Source organism: Emys orbicularis, chromosome 12 (assembly GCF_028017835.1).
Source record: "Emys orbicularis isolate rEmyOrb1 chromosome 12, rEmyOrb1.hap1, whole genome shotgun sequence".
Taxonomy (NCBI): Eukaryota; Metazoa; Chordata; order Testudines; family Emydidae; genus Emys; species Emys orbicularis.
In genome coordinates this window covers 10,189,775-10,217,671 of record NC_088694.1, presented here as the reverse complement: position 1 = coordinate 10,217,671, position 27,897 = coordinate 10,189,775, and the positions used below count along the sequence as shown (strand labels likewise).

General features: G+C 39.3%; 1 protein-coding gene across 1 annotated transcript in view; it reads right to left on the bottom strand.

Annotated features, from left to right (window-relative positions):
* The window catches only part of SYCP2 (synaptonemal complex protein 2), a 58,115-nt gene that overhangs the window by 17,598 nt on the left and 12,620 nt on the right, over positions 1 to 27,897 (bottom strand). Inside the window, exons 9-31 of the mRNA XM_065415027.1 lie at positions 27,594 to 27,736; positions 27,463 to 27,515; positions 25,415 to 25,460; positions 25,082 to 25,177; positions 24,128 to 24,188; positions 22,879 to 23,027; positions 19,972 to 20,046; positions 18,588 to 18,743; positions 16,836 to 16,935; positions 15,355 to 15,530; positions 14,147 to 14,242; positions 13,954 to 14,032; positions 13,778 to 13,835; positions 13,370 to 13,506; positions 12,827 to 13,251; positions 12,048 to 12,172; positions 10,385 to 10,421; positions 4,898 to 4,971; positions 4,737 to 4,794; positions 3,857 to 3,912; positions 3,170 to 3,218; positions 2,639 to 2,813; positions 1,286 to 1,353 (exon numbers count right to left, since the gene is read on the bottom strand). Of these exons, the coding sequence (XP_065271099.1) occupies positions 1,286 to 1,353; positions 2,639 to 2,813; positions 3,170 to 3,218; positions 3,857 to 3,912; positions 4,737 to 4,794; positions 4,898 to 4,971; positions 10,385 to 10,421; positions 12,048 to 12,172; positions 12,827 to 13,251; positions 13,370 to 13,506; positions 13,778 to 13,835; positions 13,954 to 14,032; positions 14,147 to 14,242; positions 15,355 to 15,530; positions 16,836 to 16,935; positions 18,588 to 18,743; positions 19,972 to 20,046; positions 22,879 to 23,027; positions 24,128 to 24,188; positions 25,082 to 25,177; positions 25,415 to 25,460; positions 27,463 to 27,515; positions 27,594 to 27,736 (2,492 nt within the window). The remainder of the gene's footprint in view (positions 1 to 1,285; positions 1,354 to 2,638; positions 2,814 to 3,169; positions 3,219 to 3,856; positions 3,913 to 4,736; positions 4,795 to 4,897; positions 4,972 to 10,384; positions 10,422 to 12,047; positions 12,173 to 12,826; positions 13,252 to 13,369; positions 13,507 to 13,777; positions 13,836 to 13,953; positions 14,033 to 14,146; positions 14,243 to 15,354; positions 15,531 to 16,835; positions 16,936 to 18,587; positions 18,744 to 19,971; positions 20,047 to 22,878; positions 23,028 to 24,127; positions 24,189 to 25,081; positions 25,178 to 25,414; positions 25,461 to 27,462; positions 27,516 to 27,593; positions 27,737 to 27,897) is intronic.

Genomic DNA, 27,897 nt, shown 5'->3' with positions numbered 1-27,897 from the left:
CATATTAGCCTTAGAATTTTATGTTTATTGTACAGAACATAGGGGCAATAATACCTCTGATGTAGCTCCACTGACTTCAGGAGGGATGAATTTAGCAAGTAATCTTTAATGGTAGTTTAGCACTGGCCAAGACAAAACCTGAAAGGTTAACAAGCTAAAGAATAATTACTCATTGAAAAGGTTCCCTCTTCCCCATTCTCCTGAATAGAGAAGGATCAGAATATACTTATTGAACTGGACAACCTAGAAGTTCCATGGACTTCTAAATGGAACAGATGAAAATGTAAGTTGTGATAATTGAAGGGTAATGATCTAGTGCTAAGTGTTATACGCAAGTAAAAAGAAGAGCCAAGAGAAACAGAAGACTTCAGGATGGGGGTAGAGTGAATGTTTCTCCATCCTCCTTCTTAGTTATGACATGGAATATAGTTTCTATAGGCCTGATACTCCTGTCCTGATCTATATCAAAAGGACTGAAGCTTATGACTGAGATAAAATAGCCATAAAATACAAAATCTCCATTTAATTTTGTATTATTAAATGCATACACTGAGCTATCACATTATTTTCTATTTGTCACACTTTATATTAAGTGTGTGCTTATAAATAGTTTATAAAGCCTTAATAATTAATAGAGGTTTTAATAACCGGTTTAATCAATTGTTATAAAGTCTAGCAGGTCAATAGATTGCTTTGAACTATGGCTTACAAACATCTATAATGTTGTCCACTAATATGGTTATAACCATCTATACTCATGTCTGTAACATATTTATAACATCTTGTAATAATTTATTAATGATTTATAAACTATTTATAAATGTAACTTCAAGTATGACTTTTTCATTTTATAGCTTTTATACTTAGTTAGGTTTATCATTTTTCTAAATAATCTTACAAACAATTCAGAGGTATTATAATGCAGTGAATAATTCAGAGGCAAAAAGCTATTTTAACTAATCCAATCACTGAAAAAGTGAATAAATTAAATACATAATCAGTAACTAGTTATTACCAAAAAATTATACAACATCTTAGAAAACAAAATGCAAGCATCAAAATGCTATAATCATTCCAACTCTCAGCTAGTAGTATTAGGGAATAGGAATTGTAACTGGCTCTGTTGTATTATTAAAGCAGTCAGAACCATTTTAATTGGCTGTGAATTTGAAAGGATTTTGTTGAAAGTTAAGAGTGCATTAATACAAATATTTTAAAAAAATCCTATGGTCAATTAAAATAGATTAAAAATATCTATTAAAATTAAGTTGCAATTTTACTTTACCTTTTTATTTTTTGTTTTTTTCCCTTCAGATATATCCATCAGACATGCAGTGTCACAGAACGTATCTGCTGTTAAAATCAATAGCATTTAGAAAACTAGCCTAATATCCAAAAAATGTTGACCATCTACAATTTTAATTGTCAGAACAAGGTATCATGTATATACCCACAGATCTTTATCAATGCATTAAACTGCCTTCAGATTACTATTTGGACAGTAGTACAGTTTTGCTAAAAAGAATTCTTTTTGTCCTAAATAAACACTTTTTTACAAAATTCACCTTCACAAATACTGAGGATAAGTACATTTCAAAGTCCATAGCTTATGGAAGGTAGCAGAACAAAAACATACTGTAAACTGTGTGATAGATATGGCAATTTCCTGCCATATCTTCAGGAGATATTTAATTAAGTTTAAATATGTGTGAAGTCTATTGTATTTCATGCATTATTGTGGGCTAGGACTATATGTAACCTCTCAAGTTGGGAGAGATGACAGATGTGAGACTCGGAGGTTCAAAGGATTATCTTAAACAAGGTGCCAGACAAGAATGGACTTCTGGAACAAAAAATGTTAAGTGGTTTTTCCGGAGGAATTTAAGGGGAGGTGAATGCAAACTATCCACCTCCAGTTATGCAAAAAAAAAAAAAAAAAAAAAAAGCCTTTTGAAGCTACACCCTGAGGAGTGAGCCATCATCTGCTGATCACGTTACTTGAGGCCAAGGTCAAAAGCCAAAGCTGTAGAAAGGAATGACGGAACTATTCATTATTGTTCTGGTTCTGAATCAGAGACAAATTATGTACTTATAATCACAGGAAAACACAGTTGTGGATTTTAAGGACTGGCACCTACCAGAGCCCAAGGCTGGAGTTGGGTAATCTCTAGTAAGTTTTTTAGCATGCGTGTATTTCTTTTATTGTTTTTAAATATGTTTTCTCTGTAATGCTTTCACCTGAAGAATGAATGTGCTTGCTTATAAAGAGCTGTGTGGTAACTTATAACTACAGGCAAAATACTGGGCAGAGACTACAGAGAGAAAGCATAGTGCAGACGCTGGCCTTTCAGGTAGGCTGGACTCCTGGAATATCACAGTGTAGGCTGGGAACTGTGCAGTCGTTAAAGATCCCTTGGTCAGGAAGGAGAAACTGTCGGTCTCTGCCCAAGAGAGGTGGCGGCTGAGGAGCTGGGAACCTAGACTGGTTGCCCTCACGGGACCACAGGTGCAGTTACCATAAACTGAGACATACTGCACACAACATATATTATGCATAGCAAATATAATTAAATAATTTAAAAACTATTTACAGGTAAGTGAAACGCAGTCCCTAAACGTTCAACAATTAGTTTCTTACTTGCTTCTATACTTTTAGATTTCTTCAGATTTTTAGTTCTGCTGTAGTCTATTAGTTGGGGTTTAGGTTTTCTGTTAGACTCTCGTAGCCAACTGATATCTGTCTTGCTGTCATCACCTCTGTATTCTGTGTCAGTGTCACTAAAGAGATGCTTCTTATTTTTATTAGTTCTATTCTATAAAACAAACAAAAATGGTTAAAGGTCATTTATTTCTGTTTAGATTTATAATACAATTTTTACCTAAAAGTATGTGGTATTTCTAGAGATAAGAAGCATTTGAGCTACAAAAGTCAAATCTAAAGGCCTATCTTTACAAGAGTTTTCACAGTATTAAATTCAATAACTTCGGGCTGCTTTAAATTATGTCAAGGGGCAGTTCCACCTCCATTCAAGTAAAGGACCATGTGAGTGGAAAGATGGCTTACAGATTTTATAATTCTTTGTATCATTTTAAGGAAAAAGAATGGTTATTTTCCATACTGAAAATCTGGTCTTTTTAATATCAGTTTCCCTGAGTTTAAGAAACTTACTTTATTATCTACTTTTTTCTGGATGGTACTTTTGCTTTCATCAGGATTCCTTAAACAAAGATATTTACATTAATAAATACATCCATAGCTGAAGACATCAGCTGGGGTTATTGTCATCTTTCTGCTATTGGTATGTATGTGTGTGGGAGGGGAATTATGAGGCACATGCACTTGATCTCTTTTTGGCAAGTTTGGAGACCACAGTTCACTTTCAAATCTAACATGGCAGCCTCTTAGTTTCAGGCAAACAGGGACACACAACAACAACTAGACATACTGCAACCATTAGGTTGCGTCCCCAGAGTGCTCCATGAGGAAGCTCTCTTCATTAGTAAATATCACACATTAAACTAATCTGATGAAAATGAAAGGATTAGGGAGAAATTTGCCAAAGGAAAACAGTTAAAAAAAAACAACCAAAAACAAAATGCAGCTGAGGAAGCCATTGGAGCTGCCTTTACTTGCCGAAGAAAGGAAAATAAATGATGAAGTTATGCCAGCCCACTTTACAGGGAAAGTGAGACAAGAGTGTTTTTTTCCGGTTTATATCTATTAGAAGGACTTGCACCTGCTATCTTGATTGGCATAGGGGGACGTTGGAGAATGCAAACAAAACTATTCATTAATACCATCCTTAAGGAACAAATATTTTTTTTAGATTATTATAATACAATGTAACATTCTTACTTTTTTTCTGTCAGATTTGTACTAGCTTTCAGGTTAGTAACATGTAATTCTTGGACCTAAAACGTAAGTACAAATAAATGAGAAATAATTGCAAATGTATCTTCCATGATATATATAAAATACATTAGTTATTCATGCAAAGAGTAACACTAAGCCTTTTTTACTCCAAATACAAAATTTCTTGTTTGCAATAATTTACAATGGTCAATTTACACATTAAAGAATATTTCACATCTTCTCTTTGAATATTTTAATGCAAACTTCCCAGATTTCACATAAATAATGTTACTATTTTTATATGCATATTTTAAACTTTTTCTGAAGAGTTATAAATTGGCCCATATTCTCCAATTTGTACTTAGAGAAGTATGCAACTACATCATAGTTTCTGGTAAAGACAGAGCTGGTAGCAGAGTGGAAAAGCTAGAGGATGGATCTGCCAGATTTCATGGCACCGAGAGCTAGTTTCCATGAATTTCCACTCTTCTCCCTTTCAAAAGGCTTAGAGCATGTCTAAACCCATAAAATATATACAGAGGAGGAGGTGGTGCTCCCCCTTATAACTTTCAGCCCATTGTTTAAAAAGCATTCACCCGTGATGTGGGAGACCTAGGTTCAATTTCCTACATTTGCTTAATGTGAAGCAAAGACTTGAACCCATGTCTTCCACTTTCTATGTGAGTGCCCTAACCACTGTGCTATTAGGTATTCTGGGGTGAGTCTCTCTCAGGACTGGTCTACATTGCCCTACAATTGGGACTACAAGGATGTGAACAGCAGTGCACGCCACAGTGCTGCACTGTAACTCCCGTGTGTGAATGCTGCGGGCATGAACTAAAAGGTTCCTAGTTTGCATTAATGTAGACTACTGGAATCTTACTCCAAGCTTTATCGTAGGTTCATCAAATCCACTTAAGTTAAAATTGTAAACATCATCCCTGTCAAAACAGATACAAATAAAGCTTTAGTTAGTGAATCAAGGAATATTCTTAATATAATTGGATATTAAAACATTTTCAAACAAAATTACTAGATACTTACACAATATGTCCTGTAGTCATATTAAGCACAGCTCTAGTTTTTACATTTCTACAGCTTCTATTCTGAACTTTTTCCTATACATACAAGAAGAGTTACACAGGTCTAATATTCAAAACATGTTCATCTATAGTCATCAATACATCAGCAAGTTCTTTAACAGAAGCATGGGTGATAAATTAGTTGCTTTTGACTCTAAATCTCGCTTAACTTACAATATTCAAATATGGTATTAGGCGTCAAGGCTGCTGGAGGTGAAATATTTTGAGATGTAAAATCATCATCTGTGGCCCTTAAAAATCTCATGGTACTTATTCCAAAAATAACAGTGTTGGTTTCTGTACCAAGCACAAATTCCATTTGAGTAATGTGTTTTCCTAATTATTCTCATATATTTTGATCTGGATAAAGTATTCTTAAATGTATCTTTTAAATTGCTGTATAGTGTTGCTATGCATATCATGGAAGAATGAACTTCAGTCATAAATTAAATGATCCCCTTATATGCTATATGGTAAGGGCTTGTCTACATGAACATTTAGTTCACATCGAGAAGGGTGTGAATCTACCCCGCACTAGCCTGCTGCATACTAACTGTCCATGAAGACCCTACTGATGCACGCTAATCATTCCTTAGTGAGCTTTGATCACCCCCTTTTCAAAACAAGGTAGATCAAAGCACACTAAGGGAAAAAATGGTTGCTCACCTTCTCGTAACTGTTGTTCTTTGACATGTGTTGTTCATGTCCATTCCAATCAGGTGTGTGCCCACGCATGTGCCCGGGAGCCGGAAGATTTTCCCATAGCCACATCTGTTGGATTGGTCTGGTCTGGAGTCACGCCTTCATGGTGCTCAATATAGAGCCCTGTCGACCCGCCACCCCCTCAGTTCCTTCTTGTCGGCTACTCCAACCGAGGGGAAGGAGGATGGGTATTGGAAGAACAACAGTTATGAGAAGGTGAGTAACCGTTTTTCTTCTTCAAGTGCTTGTTCAAGTCAATTCCAATCAGGTGAATCACAAGCCCAAGTTTAGGTGGTGAGGTCGGAGTCTTCCACTGATTGAAGCACTGCTTGTCCGAAGGCCGCATCGTCTCTGGCCTGCTGGGTAATCACGTAGTGTGTGGCGAAAGTATGTATGGAGGACCACGTCGCCGCCCTGCAGATTTCCTGAGTGGGAACCTGAGTGAGGAACGCTGTTGATGAAGCCTGCGCCCTGGTGGAGTGCATAGTGATTGGAGGTGCAGGAACACCTGCCAGGTTGTAGCACTCATGAATACAGGATGCTATCCATGATGAGATGCGTTGTGACGACACAGGCTGACCTTTCATTCTGTCCGCCACTGACACGAATAACTGGACCGATTTTCTCAACGGTTTCGTTCTCTCGATGTAAAAAGCTAGTGCCCTGTGGACCTCCAGAGAGTAGAGCCTCTGGCTCCCTGCCACTGGAATGAGGCTTAGGGTAGAATGTTGGGAGAAAGATGTCCTGGTTGATGTGAAATGCGACATAACCTTCGGGAGGAAAGCCGGGTGGGGCCTGAGCTGAAGCTTGTCCTTATAGAACACGGTGTAGGGAGGCTCTGATGTTAGGGCCCTGAGCTCAGACACTCTCTTGGCCAAAGTTATTGTTACCAGGAACGCTACCTTGTACAAGAGGTAGAGCAGGAAGCATGTTGCTGATGGTTGAAAGGGAGGTCCCATGAGCCTAGAAAGGACCAGGTTGAGGTCCCAGGCAGGGACACACTGACGGACGTTAGGGTATAGCCTGTCGAGCCCTTTTAAGAACCAGCTGACCATAAGGTTAGCAGGTGTTATAAGAATACCTGCTGATGATGGCCTGCTGGTTCAAAATATAGACCTGAAGACCCCCTGTAGAGTAGACCTTTCTCCTGACAAGGTCGAGTTGCTTAGCCTCCCTGTTTTTAAGGGAGGGCTCCTAGAAACCCTGCCACTCACGCTGATTAGCAGCGTCCACAACAAGAGAGTCGGGAGGTGGGAGGAGGAAAAAGGTTTGTACCCCTTGGAGGGCACAAAAAAATGTCTCTCGTTGCGCTTGGCAGTGGGTGGCAAGGAAGCTGGGGTCTGCCACAAGGTCTTGGTGATATCCACAATAGTCTTAATAAGTGGTAGGGCAATACGAGAAGGACCTGAGGGGGCAAGGATATCCACCATGGGATCAGCCTCCTCGACCACCTCCTCAGCCTTAATGCCCAAATCTTAAGCAGCCCTTCGCAGCAACTGATGTAGCACCCTTTTGTCCTCAAGTGCTGGGGCTATGGCTATGCCTGCCAATGCCTCGTCTGCAGACGAGGAGAAGGAAGCCCCTATAAGCAGCGGATGCTCCCTGCCATCAGCTCCCAAAGGGTCCTGCGACTCTTGGGGGGTCTCGGGAGAACGTTGGTGCTGATGGAGCACCCGTTGGTGTCAGGGCTGTCAATGCCGAACTCGGTGTTGGAACGGGCACTGGAGACACTGATGGTACCGCCGGTGGAGCCAGTGCTGAACCAGCTGCTTGAGCCGACAAAGGTGGCCGGGCCGTTGTCTGTGCCGCTGTCGGTGCCGAGGTCATCATCAGTGCCGAAAATGCTGTCGGCACCGAGGTCGAAAGAGTCACCAGTGCCGGCGATAGTGCTGCAGCCAATGGCATTAGCGTCTGGATAGGCGCCGAGGCGAGCTGCGCAGTTGGCGTCAGGACGAATGTGGCTGAGGCCACCGAAGACGCTGCGGAGCAGTGCCCTTGGATCCCTCCCTGGCTTTGGTGAAAGGCCCATGGGGTCCAGAATGGCCACTGTGGTGGATTCTGCCACTGCAGTGGCCACACCTGGGGCTCTGGTCTATCTCACCTTGACCTCGATCGTCAGCTCCTACTCCTCCGAAAGCGGTAGGAGTCAGAGTCTGACTCCGAGGTCTCCGAGATTGAAGACCATGGAGGAGCTGAGCTTTGGTGCCTTGAGCATCAAGAGCTTGGGGAGCGACTAGGCTCTCTGTCCGAATGGACTGGGGCCGAAGGTCGTGGAGAGGGGGAATAACTGGACATCATTGCTGGCTTCCTTCTTGACTGCACTTGGGGGCAGGGTAGGATTGCCAGCGCCGGACGTTCCTCCCTCCTAGGGGGCAAGAACGGCGCCGTAAGGTGCAGCAGATCCTGAGCAGCTTCGAAAACTTCCGGCATTGAAGGAAGTGGCATCTGCTGGCCCATAGGGACCGGTGAACGTGGGGGCCCCGGTCTCAACTGCCTCGACAGGGATCTTGAGCTGTGGCCCGCCTGGGATTTCCCTTCCTTAGATTTAGCTGGAGGTGACCAACTTTTCGGCTTCTTTTTCTTCTGAGGTGTCAGCGAGTGAGACCAGTGCCTGCTCTCCGCTGGACCTCGGGAGGTGCCGTGTTGGTGCCGAGCATCCCGAGACGAGTCCTTTTTCTGCACCAAACTTGATGACGGCGCTGGGGCACTCATCGTCGACAAGGAAGAGTTAGGAGCCGAGCCCCCTGAGCCCGGATCCGAATGGGGGCTTAGAGCTGCCTCCATGAGGATCACTTTAAGTCGCTGTTCCCTTTCTTTAAGAATTCTAGGACGGAACTCACGGCAGATCTTACAGCGATCCTTTTGGTGATCCTCTCCTAGGCACCATAAACACGAGGAGTGTGGATCGCTCTTTAGCATGTGCTTCGTGCTGACCAGTTTTTTAAACCCCGGGAACCGTGGCATACCACGGTTCTGGGGAGTCGGAAGGGGGGTAGAGACCCCCAACAACTCTAATCAATAACTACTAAGATAAACTATATACAAACAACTGGAGTTGAACGCGCTTGCTAAAGCAAGGGCTACTGGAAGTTCCAGTCTACCATCACTGGCGGTAAGAAGGCACTGAGGGGGTGGAGGGTCAGCAGGGCTCTAAATTGAAGGTGCAACTCCAGGGGGTGCCCGGACCGACCTGAAGGATGGGGCTATGGGAAAAATCTTCTGGCTACCGTGCACGTGTATGCGCGCACACACCTGACTGGAATCGACATGAACAAGCACTTGAAGAACTTTTAGTGCACATCTGCAGGGACACAGACAATTAGTGTGCAGCAGACTACCGTGGGATAGATTCACACCTCAGTTTGCCACGAAATTAGTTTGTAAAATTTGTCATGAATTTTGAGAATTCTAGCTGATAGGTGTTATATAAGCATCAGTCACTATTATTATAGGTCAGGTGTGGGCAAACTTTTTGCCCCGAGGGCCACATCGGGATTGTGAAACGGTATGGGAGGGCAGAGTAGGGAAGGCTGTGCCCCCACAAACAGCCTGCCCCCCACCCCGATTGCCCCTCTCAGAACCCCTGACCCATCAACCCCCCCCTGCTCCTTGTCACCTGACCACCCCCTCCAGGGATCCCCGCCCCTAACTGCCCCCCGGAACCCTACTCGCTATCCAACCCCCTCTGCTCCCGGTCTCCTGACCACCCCCTCCTGGGACCCCCTGCCCCAACTGCCCCCCTGGGACCCTCCTCATTCACCTCCCCCTCCCAGCCCCTGTGGTCCTGCGAACATGAGCGGAGGACTCAGGAGGAGCAGGGGCAGCCACGCAGCTGGAGAGAAGCAGCTGTTTCCCCTTCAAAGCGCCGCTTCTCTCCGGCCGGCTGCGCAGCCACTCGGTGCTCCTCCCGAGTCCTCTGCCCGCGTTCCCACCACCCGCACCACCCGCCTGCTCCCCTGCCCCCGCAGTGCAGCCCCTCCCCCCTGCAGGGGGTGCGCCGGTGCTGAGCTGCCTGAGTGCCCGGCCCTGGGTCCCCCTATTGATGGGGGGCCCGTGCTAGGGCACCCTGTGTTCATTGGCAAATCTGCCCCTGAGCCGCGCCGCCCGGCCGGAGCCAGCCACGCTGCCGGCACAGCGAGCTGAGGCTGAGGGGGAGGGGAGACAGCAAGGAAGGGGCCGGGGCCAGCCAGGAGCTATGGGGCTGGCCAGGATGGCCCCGCAGGCCGGATGTGGCCCGTGGGCCGTAGTTTGCCCACCTCTGTTATAGGTGGTACTATTAAGGAATCATATTAAGCGTTATTGAATAGCTATAAAAACACACCAACACATGAACTGACACTTCTGTGAAGAAATAAGGTGGGTAGGTGCTGCAATGTACCAGTTTTGGATGTGATGTTAAAATTATGGTCCCATATGCCTGTCACTCTTGGATATACAGATGGAGATGCAAATTAAATAGTCCATTATCATTTTAAAAAATGACTGGGAATAAACCCTGTGACTTGGCAAACAGTGCTTTTTAAAGAAGAGAGATTTCATATTCAGGAATGCTAGTGAACTATTGCGGAGCATCTACCAATTGCCATATTTTTATATCATTTTATACCTCATTGCTTTCTAAAGTACATTGGGATATTTCAAGTATGAAAAGTGCTATGATGAACAAGATTTTGTCGTAGAGTCTAGTAGATTATATCAACTTTCAGATGAAATTTCTATGTAAAAAAAAAAAAAACAGTAAACATACCTTATTGACTTTGAAACCAGAGTTATTTAAACATGACCTAAAAAAAATTTATCAAATACCATCAAATGCATACCAAAAACGTACTTTACTAATATAAATGCATACCAAAAACGTACTTCACTAATATAAATGAAAACCATAACGAGATAAGAAAATATTTGCTTGTATAGTGTATCAGAGTTCTTCAATAACAGATTCTAAGATAACATGTGACTTTATATAGTAAAAATATGTCTTAAAATTCTAGTAACTTAGAACGTAGTCTACAAATAAACTGCACAATTATAAGCCAAATCCAGGCAACTTCAATTTTTTTCCCAATAGGCCCAAATTCTCATTACTGCACAAAGCTCAAAAGGTAAAATTATGAAAAGAGCCTAAGTGACTTAAGCCTAAGTCTCATTTTCAAAAGTGAATTAGACCATAAGGGTTAAAGTCCCATTGACTTTCAACGCTTTGGATGAAATTTTTAAACTAAGTGGTTTAGGAGCCTAAGAGTGAAATTTTCATGGAGCCTAAGTGTGAGATTTTTAAAGGTATTTCAGTGCCTAGATATACATAGGGTCCTAGAGGGATTTTCAGACACAGCTAGGTGCCAGACTCCCATTGATTTCAGTGTATTAGGCTCTTAAAAATTTTACCCCAAGTCACTGCTCTTTGTGTAGGTTTGCTGAACTAGAAACAAAGGGCCCAGTTCTCTGCAAGTGTAAACTGATACAGTAGTGGGGAGCTACACCCATTTACACTGGTGAAAAATGTGTCCCAGAATTCTTCATCCCCAGGCAGCAACATCTGCACCCCTAACATACTGGGATAGCTAGTGCTGAAAATCTGCGTAGTCACAGAACCAGTGACTATACATTCCAACCCCCAAAATTCCTTCCACTTTTGTTGGAGCCTCTAGCATTCTCCATTTCTGCATAGCAGAAGAGAACCAATTCCAGGGAGAGCAGGGCAGGAACTGCCTGCAAACAAATAGTACTTAGAATGAACTAAGTTACAAACCCATAACTGCCAAATATCATGAGTTATGATACAAGCATAACCTCAAGTTATTTTGTTTTACTGTTTTCATTTTTCGAAATAATTTTCATAACCAATTTTACAACATATATTGATGCATTTGTTCACAATTAGATAAATATAAAAATTATTTAAATTGTGATTTATGACCTGATTCTCAAAGGTGCTGAGCAACAATTGCTCCCACTAAGTCAATCGAAGATGCAGGGATTAAGCATCTCTAAAGATCACACCTTTATGTGATTAAGTTTACCTACAACCAAATTATTGTAGTCTTTAAAGGAACTCTGAGCATCAGAGTTCCTCTGCTAGTGCTCTAAAAATAGAAGTACAGGCAGCACTTTAAAGTTGTAGCTTAGGCTGGAGCTCAGACTCGGTCTATACAGCTATTTTTAGAGCCCTAAAGCGAGCCCAAGTCTATCAACCTGGGCTGGGAGACTCGCTTCAAAATCCTTACTCAAACTGGGAGTAGCAGCCTAGCTGAGCTTGTCCTCCACCTTCTCACACAGATTTATGATCTGGATAAACCCAACTAGGCTGCATAGGGGCTTTATGTGCTCTTTCTTCTTTGCAAGTGCACAAGGAAGTAAGTCACAATCAAGCTGTTCAAAGTATTATAAGAAAACAATTTATACCATACCTGTTATTAGCTAAAAATTCTCTTGCTTTTCTTGCATGTTCAATATCATCCTTTTGTTTATATCTGTCACTGATTTTACTTATTATTGATTCTATTGGTTCAGCCATTTCTTTAGATTTTGCTTTCTGTAACAACAGACTTTGTAAATAACCTGTTAATTTTGACAGTAAACTTTTTACAATAAAAGGGCAGAGCTGAAGTTTGGGTACAAAGACTCCATGTAGTTGGCACTCGACACCCATGGATCCCTCAGGATTCATCAGGCTTGAGGGCAGCTTTTCCACAGGAAGAAAATCACACCCCTCTACTTGAACAATGTAAGGAAGCCTTCACAGAAATTTCCCCACAAAATGACCACAGCTTTCGCTGCAAGTGGCAACAATCTGGACATTTTTATTAGTAAACCAGCTACATTTAATGGACAAAGTTTAAAATCCTGTCTCTGACCCAATATTTAAATAGGGTTGGGCTTGCACTGGGATGTTTCATCAGGGATCTTGATTTAAATTGTAACAGTCACAAGTGCCACCAGAACAAAGGACTGGTTCATATTTTTAAACAAAAGGAACCCCCTGAAATAAAAATAGATTAATATTTTAAATTTTCAGCACAAAACATATACAAATGAGTTACATTTGAAAATATGGTAGAACCCTTATTCATCTGCATTAGTGTAAACCAAACGATGAACAAATTTAGAAACAAGTAGAATTAAAAATATGCTATTGAGGCTATATTAAAATATTGAAAATATGGTAGAGAGAACACTGAAACTATACCATTCCCTTTATTGCCAAGTCGGAGGAACCAAGATGAGAGTCTATCACCGTCTCAGATGTTTTATGATTTGTAGTCCCTTTTCTAAAAGAAACATCAACTTCTTCCTTAGAATTTCTGGCCAACACTAATTTCGTTGAATATCCCAGAGATTTTTTAGTCATTTTAGTTGGATAAACTGAATTAAAAGATGTTTCGGGTGTGGTGGGAACTTCTTTTGCCTCTGTACTTAGTATTTTCTGTTCTAAATGGTTAGAACTGTTTAGCGTTTGTCCTCTGTGTCTTATGCAGTTTTCTTCTGGTTTTTCGGTTTCATTTTGTTGCTTCTTTGATATTTTTCTACTCTGAGCTTGTTGTTTTGGAGAAGTACTTTCAAAGATTGAATAGAAAGCTTTTTGTTTGGCAGCTCTTTCACTGAGACCAGGAACTAATGCAAACAAAAAATAAAATCTTTTAAAGATAAAAACTTGTAAAAAAAAGTTTGAATATAAAAAACTTAATTTGCCATTCATAAATACTTATTACTAACAGGGCATAAGCTTAACCTTGTTGGAATGTATGTCCTGATGATGTACTTCTCTTCTGCTTGTCACACTTTGTTATAAGCTTCTCAGGTACAGAGCATGCCTGTTTTTTCCAGATTTTATTTTCATCAGCAGAACTTTCCAAAAGACCAGGCAATCTACAAAAATAATCCTATTTTATTTACACTAAATTGCAGAAATTTGGTCATTATTGCTAAATGTAACAGGTTTACAAATAAAAACACTGCTGATTAATTAATGTTAATATCATAAAAATGTAGAGCTGGAAGAGATCTCTGGAGATCATTATCAAAATCTCAGAAACACTCTGGCAATACTTGCACATATAGCTTTCAAAAGTTGTTTTTTTTTGTTTTGTTTTTTTTAAGATAAAACAAATAGTTATTTAGGATTTTTTTTAATACTTACAAAGGTTTGTCATTTCTGCCTACTGGCTGAGAATCAGGAACAATATCTAATAGTTCATCTAAATGAAACATATATTAAATTTGATATTAAAAATTAATTTTCTCAGTTTCTTTTGTAAAAATATGAAAACAGAATGATTTAAAAATAGTATTGTCAAAATTTGCAGAAATACTTACGTAGTGTTTGTTTTTGGCTGGTCTCACTGTCTGCCTCATTTTGTATCATTTCCAAAACTTTTTCAGCTGACATATGCTGCTGAAAAATTACAAAGAATATATTGGCGTGGAGATATACATTGTTACATACAAAAATACATTTTATTTAGAATAGAAGTTTTTTTTAATGTTAGAAAATAATGACTCCCAAAACCTTTTCAGAGAGTTTTGCCTCATTTCTGATTCTTATTTTGCTGGTATTCTGCTGAGTCTCACAAAATACATTGTCTAGTACAGAGCCATCTCTACCCTAAAAAGCAGAAGTCAGTAATGTTAAGTAAGGAAGTAATTTTACTATTAAAGAATAAGTTTTGGAAAACTATTTTTCTGACTCTTACAAAATGTTTTTCAGACAGTGTGGTTCTACCCTGAAAAATTGTTTTGGAATCCCAAAATATCATTTTTACATATTCATTGTGTCTCAGGAATTTCTATATGACATTTGCTCAAATTGAAGTAAAAAGATATTTTTTCACCTCCAAGCCCCACAAACTCAACATGGTTCTGACAGTCAAACTGAGATATTTTCATCTCACACCAGTAAGAGAGATTCTTTAGGGCAAATTATACCCGCAGCTACACCAGTGCAAAACCAGTGTCTTCAGGTTAAATACTCAGTTACATCTGTGCAACCCCATTAATCTTTAGTTTGAGGGTCTGATCCAAAGCACAATGAAGTAAACAGGAGTGCCTCCATTGACTTCAATGGGCTTTGGGTCAGGCCATCAGTTTGCAGAAATGTCAATGATACCATATGTGGTGATCACTTCAAAGAAAGTCTGTTTTGCAATTTAAAAATTAATGCATGTAAATGTTTTCTGTATTAAATGTCAGTAATGTAAAACTATCCTATTAGTCCAAAAAGCTCATTAACCCTTGAACACTATAGCATATGGGGACTATTACGCTGAGTGAACTGGAGACTCCAATGGATAAAAAAATTGACAGATCGTGTATGAGGATGGGACAGGAAAAAGCAAGTTTGCCAGAGGGTGAGAGTAGGTATGGTCAGCCTTAAGGGATAAAATGCAGATCTTAGAATAATTTTACAGATGCAAGGTGGGTGAGGTATTACCTCACGCATCTTGTTTCTCTAATATCCTGGGACCAATACAGATAAAACTGCAAACATAATTGTATAGGTATCCTTGTTTGCCAGTAGGAGTACTGCTCAGTTTTAGCCAGCTGAAAGCTTGAATCTGAAACAAGGCAGGATTTAGAGGAAAAAAAGGATTTAGCGGAAAAAAATAATGGAGATCTACAAGACCACTTTTGTATCAGCAAAAAACCTGATGAGACTAATAAGTATTATGAAGAAAAGAAAAGATGAAAATGGATTATTCTTTTCTAAAAAAACCTTACTTTTTCTGCAGCAACATTACGCCTTTTAAGAGAGTCAGCTATAGAAGATATATGTGGTCCAGTATGCTCTAGATCTAAATTATTTATTCCACTCTCAGTTATTCTGGTAATGTTATTTTTTTCAGAAGAGCTCATCATTTGCAAAGGCAGTTTAAAGCGGGCCTTTCGGGGAGTTGCTGAAAACAAACCAGAGACTTGTTAATTTTACTTTTGTCCATTAAAATTATTGCAATCCCAGTGGCATCGCAACATTTAAAGGCTGTTTCTCATCACTATATTCATTTAATAAAGTTTTAAACAATTTTAGCCTAATTCTGATATCACACAAGTGAAAATCAAAAATACTGCCAGTGAAATTAAGGAAGCTACACTACTGGATAAGAAGATAGGGATTTTGTGTATTGAAAGAGGCATGAGTCCTGTGAAAAAGAGTATGTGATCATGAAATTAAAGTCTGTATCATAATGCTTATGCACAGATGAGTCAACCATAGGCATTTAATTCTGGCATTTCCTAACTTTTGAAAGCTTGGCTTTGCAACTTCATTATTCTTTTAACTTAGCTTTGTATGTTATACATAGTATGAGGATACTGTGCATTTGAGGGGATTCTGTGAGAAAGCTAAGTCAATGAATGTTCCTCAATCACCAGTTCCTCTCCTGTCACATTTGAGCTCTTACTGACCTTTCTCCTACGCAGCTTCTGTGTAAAGGGAAAGGAGCAAGTGATGGGAGACTGCTAGTGGGTTTGCCAGTGGGAAGATGGTAGATCCTGGAGGTGAGCCAGGAGTGACAAGGGAAAGGTTCTCCCCCACTTCCTCCTCAATCAGTGATTCTCTTCCGAAGAGAATATAAGCAGTTCTAGACCTGGTTTCTTCTGCCCAGAACTGCAGTGCTCCCGCACCTCATCAGTCAGCAAGATAGTCAGATTGTTCTTGAAGAGACACACAAAATGCTAGGGAAAAGGTGCTGCTGAATGACTCTCACAAAGCTGGTGATGTGCCTTGTCAAGAAGACAAGAGTAAAGTTTGGTTGATGGGTGTACAAATGTGATTCACTGTGATTGCTGTAGACATTGTACACATTGTGATTCCTGAGAATGCTGCCCAATATCTTTATGAAATACCACTTATTTATATTTGAGTTTCCTGAAAATTATACTTAATATGCCAATGAAGGTGGAAGAGTTCCTTACAATTTTCACTTCAGAATCTCTTCAGGTCTTTGAGTAGTATGGCATAGAAACTTAAGGATTAAGCATTTGCTGGGGAGATCCCATGAATAACATTTTAGCCTTGTTTCCATCTCCACAAACATATCATAGTTCATGCCTGATTGTGGTAACATAATGCAAGTTTTTCTATAGGAAGTGTTAACTACCACTACATAATGCCTCGGGTAAATAAATTACTTTAAATTACAAGTAAAGTACAAAAATTATTTTAAACATATTTTTAACATTAAAAATAAATATCAACTTACACGAATTGACAAATACCAATGGGCTCCTCAGAGGCAGTCTACCAGTACCTGGGACAATCACTGATGCTTCAGACACTTTCCTTTTAGTAGGTGTAGTAATCTTGAAATGCATAAAAAAAAAACCCAATTCATTTTAATACCACAGCTTAGGACACCGTGGGATTTTTTATATTTCTTGAAGTCAGTCAATATTTTAACTATCAGTACCTCAATTTTTGCACCCTGTGCTGATGGCAATGTTTAAAGTTTTACTTCTCAAATACTAGAGAATAATGTGACATAAAATAATGAGTTTTAATTAGCATGTAATTTGTAACTGAGATCAGGAGTTGGGATTTTATGAAGTAATTCAGCAAGGGACAAATCCTTTTCTCAATACATAGCACAAGTAACTGGATGATTACAAGGAGTTCCACTGGTGTCAGAATCCATCAAGTAGGCTATGATGCAGCAGTAGAGCCACTCAGTTGCTATATTTGTAACTTTAAGGCTGCAGAACCACTGTGTGGAATAATGACTAGTGGACCGATGTACTCACAGATTCACTGATTCTGTTCCTCCCATGGCCTAGCTTACAGTATCCCCTATGCACAGGAAGATCCACACAGAGTTGTGCTTTGCATACACAAGGGATGCAGATCCTCTTTACAGGCTTCTCACATGCTCACCTAGAGCTGGACTCTGTGTGTGGGTGTATGCATACACAAGTGTATGTGTGAGAGAGAGAGAAACCTGACTCTAGTGAGAAATGTTAATATTGAAGGTTATTAACAGGCCAGCAAGGGGTTAAAATATACTTAAACTTCCATCTACCACGGGATACGCAAATATGTTAAAAAAATTAAGAAAAAATTCTAAAGATTCTTCTCAGAGTTGCAAGGGACCTATTTAAAAATAACATTTTCTATTGTATTAATTTTTAAATCAAAAAGCTAAAAATTCAGAAAGATGGTTCACCTTCAATTATATAGCTTAGTGATAATTAGTATTAAGTTAAGTACCAATGTTGGCATGAGAACAAATGAACATAAACTGGCATCAACAAGTTGAGGCTTGAAATTAGATGAAGGTTTCTAACTATCAGAGGAGTGAAGTTCTGGAACAGCCTTCAAAGGGGAGCAGTGAGGGCAAAAAACCTAACTGGTTTCGAGACTCAGCTTGATAAATTTATGGAGGGGATGGAATGATGAGGATGCCTACAGTGGCACATAGCCATTTTGCAACTGCTAGCAGCAAATATCCCTAATGGCTGGAGATTGGACACTAGATGGGGAGGGCTCCGAGTTACTACACTGAATTCCTTCCCAGGTGTCCAGCTGGTGGGTCTTGCCAATATGCTCAGGGTCTAACTGATCACCATATTTAGGGTCGGGAAGGAATTTTCCTCCAGGTCAGATTGACAAAAACCCTGGGGTTTTATTTTGCCTTCCTCTATAGCATGGGCATGAGTCACTTGCTGGTTTAAAATAGAGTAAATGGTGGATTCTCTTTAACTTGAATCCTTTAAATCATGATTTGAGGTTTTCAGTAACTCACCCAGGGGTTATGAGTCTATTACAGGAGTGGATGGGTGAGGTTCTGTGACCTTCAAGGTGCAGGAGATCAGACTAGATTATCATTACAGTTGCTTCTAACCTTGACGTCTATGAACTGCAGTGTAACTACAATATATTAGTCATGGCTCTATAACTAAGAATTTAATTTAATTTTTATTTATGCTAAAACTCTTTCTGTTTTGATAAACATACTTACCTTAGATTGAATATTTTTGCAGTTCTCTTGGTTAGTTTTTTTATTCCGATTCCTTTGTTGTACAGGAAGTTGTTGTTTTACAGCCTTACTGGATTTCCCTTCCATTCCTGATTTTTCTTTCAAGCAAGGTGACAATTGACTTTCTGGTACAAGAACCTACTCAGTATTTTGGGAAAAATGACATCACATGTAATGTTTAATATTATTTTAAAATAAATAAAAAAGCACACAATTCCACAAAACCTTACTTAAATAGTAGCCCTGTTAACATCAGTTAAACTTTTCACATGCAGTATGACTAGACAAGTGGAAGAGTTTGCAAGAACAGGCCCTAATTAATACTGCGGGGTTAATCACTGTTTACAATCTTTTGTATGTGACTCTGGTCCACCACTGCAGCTTCTCTCACGACTGTATTCCTACATGCAAGGTGAGTAGGGGTTTATGTGGAATGTGGCACAAAAAAGTGAAGGGAAAAATACAGAATGAATTGAGACACTAAAAACTCTACTCCGATTGGTTTGCTTTCAAAGTTCCTGACTCAGAATGTTTTAATGACTTCCTCTACAGTTCCCCCCATCCTTACTACATCTGTATATTTTGGTCTTGTCTATACTACATTTTCCTCCTAAAATTTTCCAGTGTTGCTAACGTTGCAAACAATGCACTAGTGTATGTCAGTGGTACTCACCATATTTGCATAGGCCAGCTATAAAAGTGTTAGACAACCTAGTTGTTAAAATGCCAGCAGCTTCTTGGAGCCCCGTCTATAGCGTAACTCACACCATTGCTGCCACTGGTGGGAAATTTAAGGAGTGTGGAAGACTAGTGGCTCCAATTCTGGAAAACACTTAAACGTGTGCTTATGTCCATTCCTATTCAGGAAAACATCTAAGTGCTATCCTGAATATGGATAGTTTACTGAATCGTACTCATTGTTATCATAGCCACTCAGTGTGTTTTCTTTGCATAGCTTTTGTCTAAACAGCTTTATGATTTGCATGTTGCTGCAGCATTTTGAAAAAATAAATACAAGATTTCTATTTAAGAAAACAAAATAAAAAAAGTTTGTTATGTTAGTTGTTTATCTATTTTCCAACCATTTTTATCTGCCTTAAAAGCCCCTCTGTTCTTACGGTGATTTATAACAACCAAACTGGCTAATAATCAAGAGAATTGCTGGCTATTGGAGAACATCAACATAAGAGAAATACCATGTTAAATGTCTTTAGGTTGGATCATGATCACTATAACCAACAGAGAAATCCATCTAACAAAATGCACTATTTATGGCAGCTTCTCTCAACTGTGTAAGGCCCCTGAAAAGACACATGATTTGGGTCATGATTAAAATAAATTTCCCAACCAGAACTGTGTAACATACCTGTGATCCACTTTCATCAAAAATTATATGAACTGATGTTTTGGCAACTGATGTGGCTTGCTTCTTGGTAAATCCCTACAAAACACAAATAATTAATGTAAAATATACACTTGCTCTACCTTCTAATCTTTCTCATCTTTTTACATGAATCACAAATAAAACATTAAGTTCATAGGGTTATATAATCCTCAACTGAGGTTACTCCCACATACAGGAAAAGACTTCAACTTTGCACCAGATGAGTTTATTATGAATTCTTCCATCAGATGGAGCTTAGGGAAGAGCAGTTTGCTAATCCACACAAGTAATAGGGAGTTAAGTTCTTCAAACCAGCAAATCTTAGGATATCCAGAGGCACATGACCATCTATGTGGAGTCCCACAATGGCTTTGAGTCACAGAAACTTCTGGCTTCTTGGCAGCAAATTCTCCTGGTGTGGTTGTGCTGTCAGTGATTCCTCTGGAAGCCACTGGTACTAGAATTCCCCTTATGGGAGTTTCTGCATGATAGAGGCGGGTGAGGTTCATTAATGTCCTGCTAAAGAATGCACTATTATGTTCACAGAAAGCCCGCTTCTTTATGGGAGAGGTGATGTAGACAACATCTGTTGTACCATTCTTTCTCTTCCCCAACTCAAGGATCCCAAATCCTACAGAGGGACTTTTGCAAGGTTGAGAGAAAGCCACCAAAGCAGCACTGTTTCCTACTGAGTCTCCCCCCACCAGGATTTGACTGCTTTCATTCCCTCCATCTGCAGAGAAGGATGGGACAATATGGTCCAGGATTTGTATCGCAAGCATGTTGGTCCACATTCACTTGTAAGAAATGTGGTACACTGAAATACATGACAATGAAAAGAATGAGAATGAAGTTCAGAAGGAATCTCTGGAATCTTTAGAAAGGCCTTTTCTTATCCAAGAAAGAATAAAACAAAAATGGACAAAAAAATTTCACCACAGGGATTCCAAATTGTTGTTTGTATTTAAATAATCTGTATAGCCTATGAAGCCGATTAGGCAAGGTTAACATGTAACTGGGATCATAGGTGCCAACAGGGAAAAAATGGTAGGTGGCAGCCCCCCTATCAACTCCCCCCAGCGCCTCCCACGCGCCGGCGGGCCTCGTGGATCAGCACCTCCCCTTCCTTCCAGCACCTCCCGCCTGTTGCAATCAGCTGTTTAGCGGTGTGCAGGGAGGCTGGGAGGGAGGGGGGAGGAGCGGGGATGGGGCGTGCTCAGGGGAGGGGGCGTAACTGGTTGGGAAGAGGCGTGGTGGGGGTGGAGCGAGAGCAGGAAGTGGTGGAGCAGGGCCTTGGAGGAAGGGGTGGAGTGGGGACGGGGCCTGGGGCAGAGCCAGGGGTCGAGCACCCCCTGGCAGTTTGAAAAGTCGGCGCCCGTGATTGGGATGCTGTAAACATTAACAGCTTTGCTACTGCCTCATAAATGAGGTATTTCTGGAAATATTCCTTTCCACTGTTGCCCTGTGTGCATGAATTTAAAAAATCAATATTGAAAAATAAAGCTCCAGCTCTCACTGGCGCAAAAAGTGGTCGATTATGGTTTTTTAATCCTGATCAATGGAGATAACGAGCATTTTGTTCATTAATAAGAAGCTCAGTTCCTCATTCATTTTTTTTAGCCAGAAGTTTTGGCAGTTGGGGAGACTTTTAGAAGAGACCTACTTTAAAAATTTGCTTCCAGATGGAGTGCTTGTGTATTTGGTTTTAGTCTACAGCAAACTCTTATGGCCAAGCTGTAAATGCCTAGAAGTGGGGAAAGGACTGGCTGGCTAAGAGAAAATATCATAACATAGGATATCAGATCTAGTGCAGTAGTGACTAAAAGTAGCTAGCATCTCTTTGTTGTTTTATAGCCTACGTGAAATAAATTGAAGATCGTAGTGTAATTCCTAGTAGACAGGTGTCCACATAATAAAAAGATAATCATCATGATTTAGTAAAGATGGCATAGACTGAATGGCATGGAGAGTGAGCTAGACTTGCACCTCCAGATCAGACTGAGCTGAGGCATATTGTATACAGAGGTTTGTATTGCTTCTGTGTGACAGAGTGCTAGGTATGAAACCCAGAGTCAGCACTCCGTTCACAGCAGCTCCAATCAGGCAAAGCAGATTGGAGCTGACAAGGCAGACCTGTGCCTAATTTGTGGATGGGGCAGGGCAGAAAGCCTAATTAAGCCATTAGCCAGAGCCCACAAATAGACACAGAAAGGAAGTGAAAAGGGGAGAAAGCAAGTAGTGAAGGGAAGAGAGAGATTGCTCTCCCCCTGCTTGTAAAGGCACTAGGTATGGTGGGATTCAATTATAAATAAACTGCACAGGGTGTTGAACCAGCACAAGGGTCTCTATGTGATTTGTAGACAAGAGTCAGAAGGAGGCCCTGTTACATTCTGAATTAAACTAATTATTTGGTTTAACATTAATTCAGGCCCAGATTAATAGAATGGAAAAAGGTCCCTGTTGAAAAAGACACTACCTAGTTGCTAGTTTGCATGCACAATTACTAGGGTTGTGCTCATAACAGTGGTAAATACACAGTTAAGTGTCCATGTGAATGCATTCGCTGCCTTTGCATGCATCCAATAATTGCACATACATTTTTTCAGACACACAATACTATAAATCTTCATCTCAACCTCTAGCATCTCCAATTAAACTCCCATTATAGCCCATTAAATTCAATTGCAGTATATTTTAAAAGATGTTAACCCTTAACAGAAAAGCTTACAATGGAAATGCTGGAGCATCTATTGTGAAAATGTTAGCAAGCATCTCAATACAGAATAAGTATCAATAAAGAAACCATTTTAAAATAACAGATCCACAGTGGAATCTTTTTTTTCCAGCTGGACAGAAAATGCTGAAAGAGGAAGAAAATTTCAGTCTTACCTTACATTTATTTGCACCATAAACCTTTCTGGCCACTTCCATGATTTCCAAGACAGGATCAAAATATAGGAACATTTGCTCCCCTTCTTGATTACCCACAGTTACTGGATTTTTTAGAATTATTGTCAGTAACTTCTTTGACTCTTTTTCTGCATAAAGATGAAGCATTCATTAGGCTTCAAACACTTCTTGTTTAGCATTGAAAGAACATGAAACTCAGTTGAAATGTAGAGTTCTCAATTTGCCTACCTGCTGCTCTCTAATCAAAGCTAAACCGGATTATATTTAAATGAAACAATTCAACGTTCAACTGTATGAAAAATAGTTATTTTTCTAACAAAGTACTTTAACCTTCAAAAATGTATTTAAAAAGATATTTACTCTGTTTTCAGACTAATTAATAAGTACTGTAGAAAATACAGTTTAATTCTTTACATTTTTTATAATGTTCTGGAAAAAGGGCCAGATTATTCACTGCCTTGAAGTTCGTGTAGTTGGTAACACCTGTGTAAAATGACAAATGGGTGTAAAATACTGACAATGTTATACATGAGTAGAGAATTTCAATCTGATAACAAGTATCAGGGGGTAGCCGTGTTAGTCTGTATCTACAAAAACAACAAGGAGTCTGGTGGCACCTTAAAGACTAACAGATAACATTTTGCACCCGTTTTGTAAAGGTTTAAGTGACTACAAGGCACTCAAGAAATCAAGCCCAATTAATATTTATATTCACTTTCACAATAATTATAATAGCAGAACAAGTTAATTTTATTCTCCCAATAAAATCCTTGCAATACCATTATATTTTCCAAAATTTTGCAATAATTTCATAAATCAGGATTCAAAGAGTTTTATAATTTATAATGCATCACTCTTTCATGCTGTGGGCTTTTCCTTAATATATGTTTATAAGTAATTTTATAACATTTATAATTATAATTAATTATGCAAAGAAATCATAATTAGCCACTTGTGGACAGTCACCCAAAATATGTATGCAGCTGTGGTAACTGCACAAGCAAATTAAGCATGAATTTTGCAGAGCAACTGCGCAACTAACGACAAATCAGTATCCATATAAATGCATGGGTTTGAAGTTCTTGAAAGCAATGAGAATTTTGCTCATTTAAGAACTGAGTAAGGACTTTAGGATTTGATCCAGAGTAATTCAGAATACAAAATTAATTTATAGTTAGGCAGACAGAATAATTCAGGAGTAAAAGAATACATTCATGTGTGTCAATACCTTCAAGACTATACATTTCTACCTCTTCTTCAGGTATGCTGACTGTTTCCCATTGATGATCCTCAAACAAAAAACAAGATGTTTTGAAAATAAAAACTCATATTAAATGATAAATTAAATGTAAATGTGCATGATTACAATTATTCTTTAACTAACATCCTGGAACATCAAGACATTTGTGACAGTTTTTTTATTGAGATTTCAAATCCATCAATTCAGAACAAACTGGAATGGATGGAAAGAATGTATTCTGAACGAAGGAGTTGAAATGCAGAAACTAAAATTCTATAAAAAGAAAGATATTTCTCACATCTGAACGCTCAGACTCACCAGTACAAGAACTTATATCTGGCAACAGTGTGAGTGACATTTCCAAAGATGAAACCAGAACATTTGATGCAGACTCATTCAGCAATGAACAGCTGCAAATTAGATTCAGAAGGGAAATTCTTAGTTTTAACAGCCTTTAATTTTTACTATTCTGAAGTTGTACACATCTGATGTGTACAAAAATCTAAGGGATTTTGCAAGTGAAAGAATCCCAACTGAAGTTGAACTGATGTGTTATGGCTGAACGATCAGTAATGCCACTGCCTATCTGAATGAGGACCCACAAGAACAGATTTTCAAACAACTTAGGCATAGAACTGCACAGGAAATTGTGTGTATAAACATATTACAAAATGTGGGCCACAATTTCCAAGTATGTAAAAACCTTGTTGAATAATGCCGTAAATTGGTACTTGCCACTCATTTTCTGTTAATATTTATGTTTTAAGAATAAGCGAGATACCATCTATGTATTTCCACTTAGCACTTATTTTAAAATGAACTGTACTGGTTTGCAATTCACTCTCCAATTTCACAATAGTGCTGAGAACATCTCTTTTCAGGCTGATTGTTTTGTTTGGGAAAAAAAAATATTTTCCATATGGTCAGGGAAAGTTAGCTTACTTCATCATCTGCTGCAACATAGAAGGATATACTTCGGCTACCAACATTAAAATCAATCCAAAATTCTTCAAGATTTTCATCAAAAGGTATCTGTAGCTAAAATATATTTTAAAAATTAACTTAGGAGGAACAGGAGGTTCTCAGAATAATGTATTATAACACAAAAGTAGGTAATTTAAACAAACCTTAAATACATACAAGATGTCTGTATAGCACTTTAAAATAATCTTTGTTTTACTCTCTATGTATTCCCAATTGTTCTCTACTTACAGAACTATACATCAGTTGTATTAAGGGAAAATCTATACAATTCACAATGAAGTTGTAACTTACCTCATATTTATCAAGGATTGCTGACAAACAAGGATATGTAAAAACTCTATAAGAAAAATATCTAGTAAATCTTTTTGCAAAATTATTTAAATTACTTTATACCTAGACTAGAACAACATAAAAATAATGGATTAGTTCCCCTCCCCTCTTCCAAAAAATTCTACTTCCGAGAAAAAGAGTTGAAAACAATCAATGGGACAGTCCAGGAAGGTTGACTATTCAAAACTTGCACTCTAAAAAAATTAAAAATTACATTTATACATGTCACAGTCCCTGGATAGGCTGCTGCTGCTGAGAACCTCTCTTTCCCTGTCCCCCAAGTGCATCTCTTTTAAGTGATAGGCTAGTGCCTCCACTTCTCTTTGGGATGGGGCACCATGGCCCAACCACTCTCTGACAGTCTTTGGGTTACATCCTGCCTCTGTTTGCTAACCATGTTACTTAGCTGGCCCAATGGGCTTGGCATCTCGAAGGGTTTTCCTCTGGCAGCCTCTGGATAACAACACTATGTAGTGACACAGAAGCAGCTTCTCCAAAACAAAGTATGATTTATTTTGCCAAAAGGTACACAATGCTTAGAGAAGTGGATTAAAGTAACAAAGAGACCTATACACATATTGTCTTGTCCATGCTTGGCATTCCCCTTAAGCCCCTAGGTAGACATGACTTAGCTTCGGTGTCTCCTATTCTCATGAAGATCAAATTGTAGCCTGCTTTCTGTTTGGGGAGGGAGGGAGGTGGACTAGATGACCTCTTGAGGTCCCTTCCAGCTCTACATTTTTAAGATTCTATGACCCTGGCTCACAATCAGCCTCTGCCAGCCTGCAGCACAAACTTTCTGTTTCAACTTCATGGCATGCTGACCACGCCCCCGACCCTTGCAGTGGCACCTTTTCAACTGGTCAGGTCTTTTGATCTTCCAGGATCTTGGCCTTGACAAAACAGCCCAGTTGCCAGAGTCGGATCTGAAGATTCCCTCTTCACAGCTATAAATCTGGCTATTGCATTTGAGGAGCAGCTCCTCACTGAGGCCATTGTTTTATCTTTCATGCCTGGTTTCCTTAACAACTCCTTTCATCTAACTATGCATTCATGCAGGATAATATGACAAAGATACACTGAGCGGCATATGGTAGTTATAAAAATATAACTATTTTCCAGTTTTCCGCAATGCATCCTCACAATTTAAGCAAAAACAGAATTTGGCTGCAATAATTTTAAAATAAGAACTGAATAAACCCTTGACATGAGTGCTTATCACACAATCATTTAACTACCCTGCCAACTCATAAGACTAAAATGACATGTGGAGTACCCTCAACATTATATTATATATTTCTTCACTTCTGCTAGGTCTGACCTCTCCAGTAGGTATCATGCTGGACTAGTGCATTATCTCAGTCTAAAGATACCCTAAAAAAGGAATCACGGGATAAATACTCATAGCCAGATTCTCAGCTGATGTAAATTGGTGTAGGTCTATTGGAATCAGTGATAATCTGACCCATAGTACCTAAGAGAGCCACCTTCTTCCAGGACTAGAGAGTCTAAGGATCTTGCAGTAGAGACATGAAGAATGTGATTGCAGACAATGCATATATGACCTTGTTTCCATTCATCTTGCACCAAAGATAGAGAACTGAACACTTCTGTTTCTTATTTCTTAGTTATTTTTAAAAACTGTAATACTCTTTGTATGTATTTCTCGAAATAGTTATTCCCACAACCCTAACTTGAAGTTATCTTTTTATAAACACGCATTTGGGAATTTTATAAACCCAGCATCTAGTTATAAAAGATAACAGCAATGAGCATACATCAAACCCTTCAGCATTTCTCATTATATTTGCTATTTATTGATTCTAAAATGTTATAGTTGTGCATGGCACCTTGGCTGTTTTTGCAACAGAGCAGCATCATGTTCTTCTGCTAATATTATTGTAGCTCAGAATTCATTTAAAAAAAGGGGATTTTTTGTGACATTTTCTTTCTGAATAGCCATTCAATTCCAACCCGAAAACATCTTTCCTTTAGCAATACTCATTTACCTTCTTTTGTCTCCAAGCATTCCGTTCACCTGGTTAAGAAATTTTCTGCAGTCCTATTAAGAAGCAGAGCACCTTTAAGTAATGTAACATTTTCTCTCTCTGAAAATAATTAGTGTTTTTATATGACTTACTGTTTCAAACTCAGAGTCCTTAATTCCTTTAAATGCATTGGTCACAAACTCCATAGAAAACCACTGACGTGCCAGTTCTCCTCTTTGTTTTTCTGATGTCATTCTGCATAAAGCTTCAGTAATGGCTACTTGCAAGTCATAGTCTATAACATACATTTTACAGCAACAGTACAATTAAATAGAATGCCAAGCTTAAAAGTTTATATGTAGGAAACAGATACTAATATTGTTGAATACAAGGTCTTATATAAAAAAAACAAAGCTATTTCAACTTAAAAAGAAACTAAAAGTACATTTTAGATGT